This window comes from Ursus maritimus, unplaced genomic scaffold (assembly GCF_017311325.1).
Source record: "Ursus maritimus isolate PB19 unplaced genomic scaffold, ASM1731132v1 scaffold_4, whole genome shotgun sequence".
NCBI classification, from domain to species: Eukaryota; Metazoa; Chordata; class Mammalia; order Carnivora; family Ursidae; genus Ursus; species Ursus maritimus.
In genome coordinates, this window is record NW_024426552.1 from 11,416,133 (window position 1) to 11,424,359 (window position 8,227).

Sequence of the window (8,227 nt, forward strand, 5' to 3'; positions counted from 1 at the left end):
TCCTGGCTCTTATTCTCGTTTTAAATTACCCATTTAGATGACTGAGGCCCACGAAGGTTAAGTTCCTCAGGGTATCCCAGCTAGGGGCAGTCTCTAACCAAAGCACTTTGGAGGCCAGGCCTCCTAACTACTCCTGGTGCGGATTCCTGCAGGCTGAGGGCTAACGCTGTTTCTGTGATCCACTGTAGTAACTAGGACAGTTTCCCTTTAGTGCCCCTCCTGTTCAAAGTAAGTGTAATTTTTCTCTAGGTTTCAGAAAAAAGTCTGTTTGTTCCAGATATTTCAATACACGTGGCAGGTTTTTTCCATTAAAATAGCTTTTGCCTCTCTGAGACAATAATTGAGCAAATTTTTTTCTTCAAGTTTTCAGTGATTATAATCTCAGTTGTTAAGAGTATTCGAAGCAAAATTGCACACATTGGAATCCAGACTTTACTTCCTCTTAGATATGTGACCTACAGCAAGTTATTTAACCTGATTGGACCTCAGTTTCTTCTCTGTAAAATGAGATGGCTGTTTTACCTCACAAAATCCTTTAGATTATGTGAAGTAATTCGTGAAAAGTATTTAAAATAGCATCTGGAATAAAGTAAATGCTCAAAAATTGTAAGTGTTTTGTATTATCAGCTTAAAGTTAAGTATAATCCTAGCGTCACACAAGAAGTTAACTGATTTCAGTTTTCTGTTTTAAGTTTGCCTTCTACATGATGAAATGCCTTCTAGAGATTAGTAAATTCGTGTGACAGAGTATTTCTTTGGTTTTTCTTTGCCTGTTAGTACTTCTTCCTGTCCCTAATGCATCAATTCATGTAAAAGTAACAAAATATTAAAACATTTACTACTGCCGAGTGTCAGAAATTATATGAGGTGTTTCTAAATGTCATTTCCCAAAAAAATGTCATTTCAGTTAACCTTTATGTAGCCTCTTAAGGCAAGTTCTCCTATTTCCATCTTTTAAGATGTAAAGAAATTGAATTAGAGATCGTAAGAGCTTAGCCAAGGTCCCACTGCTCACTTGAGTTGAGATAAGTATTGCATCCATCCTGCTAAGAATCAAATGCCAGAGCCAAAGTGAGACATGTTCAAGTTTGATTTTGCCTTCTCTACCAACTTTCTAACATATTACACTGACTTCTTAAATCAGGAGTCAGCAAACTATGGCCCTTGTGCCAAATCCTTCCTGCCACCTATTTTTGTACATCTCACCAAATAACAATTTTTACATTGTTAAATGATTGGAAAAAAGGAAGAATGATATTTTTATGATACGTGAAAATTATAAGATATTCAAATTACAATGTCCATAAATAAGGTTTAATGAAACACACCCATGCTTATTCTTTATAAGCTTCTAGTAGCTTCTTATCACTTAGAGCAGAACATAGGCAAACTATGACCTACCACCCACTGCCAGTCTATGTAAGGCTTTCCTGTACATTGCCGTGTTAATCCATCTCTGTATTGTCTATGGCTGCTTTCGTGCCACAGCAGCAGAGTTGACTTGTTACTATAGAAATTGTATGACTCTCAAAGGTGAAAATATTTATTATCTGGTCCTTTACAGGTCCCAGTCTTAAATATTTCTTTCATCTTATAACTTTAAAGTCTATTATTTAGGGGCACCTGGGTGGCTCAGTCATTAAGCATCTGCCTTCGGCTCAGGGCGTGATCCCAGAGTCCAGGGATCGAGCCCCGCATCAGGCTCCCTGCTCCACTGGGAAGCCTCCTTCTTACTCTCCCACTCCCCCCGCTTGTTTTCCCTCTCTCGCTGTCTCTCTCTGTCAAATAAATAAAATCTTTAAAAAAAATAATAACTGAAGTCTATTATTTATAGTATCACAAGGCTTAGAAGTGGGTACTTTAAACTTGGGGTCTGAATTTGCAGTATTAGGATTCATGTTTAACTGAGGCTTGATGATTATAAATCTTTTAAGATTTTTTTTTTAATTTATTTATTCGACAGAGATAGAGACAGCCAGCGAGAGAGGGAACACAAGCATGGGGAGTGGGAGAGGAAAAAGCAGGTTCATAGCAGAGGAGCCTGATGTGGGGCTCGATCCCATAACGCAGGGATCACGCCCTGAGCTGAAGGCAGACGCTTAACTGCTGTGCCACCCAGGCGCCCCTATAAATCTTTTAAAAGTGGGAAAATGAAGCCTAAAGAAGGGTGATTATTCATAGTTTTGTTTTGTTTTTTTTTCAAATCAGGTAACAAGTCACCATTTTATTCCTTAACCTAACTCTAGGCCAGTCTGCCTCATTTTTAAAATACCTCCCTTTGGGCGCCCGTAGGTAGAGCATGTGACTCTTGATCTCAGGGTCGTGAGTTCAGGACCCACATTGGGTGTAGAGATTACATACATGCATACCTCCCTAATCTTTGTGAAGTATGGTCATCTCAAATTATGAGCCCTAATTTTTCACAAATGAATCTTTGGGATATTTACATTTAAGTATTTAGAAATTGTGATTTCTTAAGTATGTGCATTCTAAAATATCAACTGTGGTTTTCTTTCTGCAGCTTTTATTTTCCTTTTGAATTCCTGTTTTGCAGACAGAGCAATGGCAGCCCGAGTACTTGTAATTGGCAGTGGAGGAAGGGAACACACACTGGCCTGGAAACTTGCACAGTCTAATCATGTCAAACATGTGTTGGTTGCCCCAGGAAATGCAGGCACTGCCTGCTTGGAAAAGATTTCAAATACTGGTAATCATCTTTTAAAGTGGGGAGTAATAGTTAATCATTGTAAATGATAAACTGTTAACTATATCTGTTCTGTATAAGGTGGATAGCTATTCAGATCTAAATGTTTTTCTTAACCTTAAAATTCATGTGGTAATTTGAATACTTGCCTAAGGTTGTAAATTTTAGGTATCTTGTTCAGAGTGTGGCATTTCTTTATCTTAAATTACTTTAAACGTTACAAAATATACCCATTGAAGAAGTCATAAGTGCCTAAAGTTAAAGGCAATCTGATGTGTATTTTTGGAAATGAAAACTTGAGCAGTGCTCTTAAATGTAAGATTTGGCAGTTCTGAGTCCATAATAGACCTCAACCTTTATCTCTTTCACTGGTAAAAGTGAAAAAATGATCAGTTCTTATGTTACATTAAGTTCTTTAGTGGCTTCCTATAGTAGTTAGAATAAAACTCACTCCTTAACATTCTTGCCAAAGCGCTTTGCGATCTGGCTTCTGCCTAACTTTCCAGCCTGATATTTTATATTCTTTGTTTTCTTTTCACTATGTTCTGTCCATGCAGTCCTGCCAGTTTCCCAAACAGAGCTGCCTTGAACTTGATATTTGTTTGTTTCCACCCCTAGCATGACTGGCTCCTCATCATTCAGGTCTTAGTTTATATGTTAACTCCTCAAAGAGGTCTTTCCTGAAGTTTCTAAGTAAAACATGCCCACCCCATTTCTTTTGTTTTCAGTCATGAACCATTATATGTATTTACTTTACTTTTCTATTGTCTATCTCCTATCTTCATTTCCTTGCTAGAACATAAGCTCTAGAATGTAAGCTACATGAAGGCAAGGAACACTTCTGTCTTGTTTTTGCATTGTGTGCACCATGCCTAGTACCCTATATGGCACTTAATATTTACGGAGAAAACACAGACCCAACAAGCCACAAATTGGGAGAAAATAATTGCATGCGTAGGACCAAAAATAATAAAAAGATAAATAAGAAAGTATCTGCTTCCCTGGGACCTTAGCTCTGTGGGTGAGGTATTACATGTGTTTATTGAAGAACTGGTAGATTCTATCTAGATATAGTGATGTTACACAGGCCAGCCCATGAAAATCTCCCAAGATTGCCATGAGACTGCTACCACTTGCAGCAACAGGTTAGGTGTGTCCTCTCTCTCTTGCCACTCTATTGTACAGAGGTTGTTGGTTCTGCTCAGCCCAATTGTGTTTGCAGATACTAACCCAGAGTGCATGGTACTCCATCCTTACCCTACTCAGGCAGCTCCTATAGATTGAGAACTCTAGTCTTTCTGCACTTACCCCAACACACCAGAAATGTCACAGAGTAGTTTAAGACTTCAGCCAACTTAAGAATGGTGGTCCAGATACAGTGAAATAGGAGGATGCCTATAGAACCAACACAGGCTTAATATGTGGTTGATCCTGCTCCTAGTTATTTAGAATTCCATTGAGAAAATTTTCCTGGCTTGTAGGTTGAAGTAAGCTAGGTCTTAAAACTGTCGTTCAGGGGGCACCTGGGTGGCTTAGTCAGTTGAGCATCAAACTCTTGGTTTCCGCCCAGGTCATGATCTCAGGTTCATGAGATCAAGCCCTGCTTTGGGCTCTGCAGGGAGTTGACTTCCCTGCGCCCACCCCACGTCCCCCCCCGTCCCTACCACCGTGCTCGAGCACTCTCTCTCTCAAATAAATCTTTAAAAATAAATACATACGGGGCGCCTGGGTGGCACAGCGGTTAAGCGTCTGCCTTCGGCTCAGGATCCCAGCGTTGTGGGATCGAGCCCCACATCAGGCTCCTCCGTTTTGAGCCTGCTTCTTCCTCTCCCACTCCCCCTGCTTGTGTTCCCTCTCTCGCTGGCTATCTCTATCTCTGTCGAATAAATAAATAAAAAATCTTTAAAAAAAAAAATAAGTACATACATAAATAAAATTGTCGTTCAGTTCTTAGCTTACTCATCTCTGCACAAAGACCCTTCCAGCTCAACCAGAAATAGCCTCTTAGTTCACCTGATATCATTAGATTTGCCTAATGTGTTCACACTTGGTTTGGTTTTTTGTTTGGTTTTTGTTGTTGTTGTTGTTTGGTTTTGCTTGCATATTTTTTACCCGACATTCCCATATAAGCATCCTAAGCATAGAGACTTTGTGTTAACATCTTAAGTCAGTGACTAGCACAGTATCTAGCACATAGTGGTATCAGTAAATCTTGAGTAAATAACATTAAAAGGCGGTTTCTGAGTATACTCTATGGGACATTTTTTGTTTACAGTCAATGTGACATGAATACCGTAGTCAAGAAAGTACTTCAGTACCTCTTTGGGAAGCTTCCTGGTATTTTCATCTAACTGGCTATAGTAATCAAAGACTGAGCTTTGTTGGTTAGCCTAATGCAGTATGCTCTGAATTTCTAATGGTAGAACTATCATCTGTACCCATAAAAGAAAAGCAATAGTTAATAAGCATTTCAAAGTATAGTACTTATTTTTCAGCATGACTGTTAATTTAAAGAATGTTTGTATCAAGTGAGGTGGGGTGTTTTTTCTATTCACAGCCATCTCGATCAATGACCACACTGCCCTTGCTCAATTCTGCAAAGATGAGAAAATTGAATTCGTAGTTGTTGGACCAGAGGCACCTCTGGCTGCTGGTAAAGTTCATTTCTACTTATTGTTACAGTATATGCACTGCCAACAGGAGCTTAGAGATCATCTAAGCCAATTCATTTTGCAGATGAGGGTTTCTACTATCATACCACATTGGAAAAAGAGCTTTCACCTTAAAATTTATGGGTTCTACATTTTTTTCCCTGACGCATCACTAATGTGATGAATGAAAGAGCAAATTTGCAACTGTGGAAAATCTTTTAAATGTTTATATTCTGCTCTGTTCTGGTGTCCATTTAATAATCATATGTTTGACGCTAACAAATACAACTTTTGCTGGATTTGATCCTGTTATTAACGTTTTTGTTTATATCCCATAGACAACATGAAAAACTTATTCTCTGCCACTACTCATCTGCCTTATGCCAATGTAGATTTAGTCTAATCCTGATTCTTCAGAGTCAAAAGGCCCTACAGAGACCTTGGTTCACGTAAAGCTGCTCATTTCCGTCCGTAGGAATTGTTGGGAACCTGACATCTGCAGGAGTGCGATGCTTTGGTCCCACTGCAGAAGCAGCTCAGTTAGAGTCCAGCAAGAGATTCGCCAAAGAGTTTATGGACCGACATGGAATCCCAACTGCACGGTGGAGAGCTTTCACCAAACCTGAAGAAGCCTGCAGCTTTATAATGAGGTAGCTAGAAGACTGCCTGTGAGGGCAGTTGTTTTGTTAGGATATTTAAATATACAGGTCACTTTTGTGTCACAGATTTATAGTAAGGTAATCATGGCGGAAAAACTCATGCTGCATAGGTTGCCTTTTTACATTGTCAAAATAGGATGGGACTCTGTGCATGTATACTTGTACAATCTTGCGGCTTTGCAGAAAGAATATTTTTAATATTACTGAAGAGTTTCTAGGGGAAAAGATACATTTGGTTAAGCAGTCATGCACTTCTCTTATGGTCAAACTAACACAGTGGCATCTTACAACATAAAGGGTATTGATTCTTTCATAAATAATTAACTGGATTGAAGAGTCATCACTTGACCTTCTGCCATTGCCACTTAGATCTAAATCTTAAGACTAAACATTCTTGTTCTCTGTTATATCAAAAATATGAAGCAGTTAATAAATAGACACGTGCCTTTGCCCTTTTTTTGTTGACACTTCTCCCTTTTACCTGGTATCTTTTCCTTTTAGTTGGGTCAATTTCATTCTTTATTCATTCTTCATCCTACAGGGTTTCTTAGACACTGAATGTTATTATTTCCTTGTAGCCAGATGCCTTGGGTAAGTAACAATTTTGTTACTTACTTTGGGTAAGTCTCCTTCTAGATCTCCAGTCCCACCCAACAGAAGAAATTACCAAGAACAGTTTCATCTGTGTACTTCCAAAAATGACTTGCGTATCCATGCTTATGATGGTCTTATACAGTCACATCTTCTACTGGAATGAGAGTACAATTCTCTGCTTTGTTCTTTAGTATCCTTCCATACTTAGACTGTACAACGGCTTTTGTCTTCCAAAGGTGTTGCCTGTATGATCTCATGATAAGTGAAAAAAGCAAAATTGTATGTACCATATGATCACAACTATAAAGGAATACATAGGGAAGAAATCCCGGTGAGAAGTATATCAGAATGGTGTTGGTATAAGTAATTTTTTTTCTGCTTTTTGGTGGTTGCTATAGCACATCATTACATCTCAGAACACTTTAAGCTTTTGAATTTGAGGATTTATTGGATATTGAAGATTACTGTCTTCACAGTTCAGACTTCCCTGCTTTGGTTGTGAAGGCCAGTGGTCTTGCGGCTGGAAAAGGGGTGATTGTTGCCAAGAGCACAGAAGAGGCCTGCAGGGCTGTACAGGAGATCATGCAGGTAGGTTGTTCCTCTGGAAAAGTCACACTGTAATGGATACTCCTTAAGTTCATGAAATATTGCTCAAGATAAGGAGAACCTATCTAACAAACACACAGGTAAGTTGTTTTTTATAATGCCATGTATTATACTCCATCTCTGTAAAAGGGTTTTTACAGATCTACACTGATGGCTAAACCACCATGCTATTCTTTGGAAGTGAGTTCTAGCATGCTTTGTTGACTGCTACAGAAAAGTAGTAAATCCTCAGACTACAGTACCTTCAACTTCTCAACCATCCATGGAGACCAAAGTATTTGTCTTTTGTGTCCCAGGTCTAAGAGAAGTGAAGCAATGAATTAATATACTTTGCTTTTACCGTCCATCTTGGTGGTTGTTCTCCCTTATAGAAATCTATTTTCAAAGGCATCCCCTAGTATAAGGGTACCAGGCAAGCATATCATAATTATAATCAGACATAAGAATTAAGTGGTAAGGGTGAAAATATCTTTTTTCTGTTACATGTTTGGAAACTGAAAAGCCAGATCCCCAGAAGAGTGTTAATGATGTGTTCATTTCATCTGTACCAATACTGGCTCTGCATTATTGCCACTGTCAAAATAGGAAACATTCATATGGGGCACCTGGCGAGAGATTACTAAATAAATAAGCTTTTAATTAAAATAAACTTATAAATAAATTAAGTTTTAATTTCTTAGAAGTTTAAGTAATCTCTACGCTTGACGTGGGGCTCGAACTCATGACCCCAAGATCAAGAGTCACATGTTCTGCCAACTGAGCCAGCCAGGCACCACAAATAAATAAACTTACAAAAAAAGGTGGGGGGGGGCATTCATATGTTCCTTTGAGGTTCTCAGAAAAGGAAAAGGAAATTACAGTACCAGTGAATTGGTTCGTAATACAAATGGTGAAAAATGACAACAGCCCATTGAGTAGGGGCGCCTGGGTGGCACAGAGGTTAAACGTCTGCCTTCGGCTCAGGGCGTGATCCTGGCATTCTGGGATCGAGCCCCACATCAGGCTCCTCCACT

At 39.0% G+C, this 8,227-nt stretch overlaps 1 protein-coding gene across 3 annotated transcripts in view; it reads left to right on the forward strand.

The window, feature by feature from the left end:
• The window catches only part of GART (phosphoribosylglycinamide formyltransferase, phosphoribosylglycinamide synthetase, phosphoribosylaminoimidazole synthetase), a 29,165-nt gene that overhangs the window by 447 nt on the left and 20,491 nt on the right, over positions 1–8,227 (forward strand). For 2 of the 3 annotated variants that reach the window (XM_008701836.2, XM_008701838.2), the window contains exons 2-5: positions 2,555–2,707; positions 5,262–5,357; positions 5,831–6,005; positions 7,085–7,196. In XM_008701836.2, coding sequence (XP_008700058.1) covers positions 2,563–2,707; positions 5,262–5,357; positions 5,831–6,005; positions 7,085–7,196 — 528 coding nt within the window. In that variant the 5' untranslated portion in view covers positions 2,555–2,562. Of the gene's footprint in view, positions 1–2,521; positions 2,708–5,261; positions 5,358–5,830; positions 6,006–7,084; positions 7,197–8,227 lie in introns of all 3 variants that reach the window. The other variant, XM_008701837.2, reaches the window with a different exon arrangement.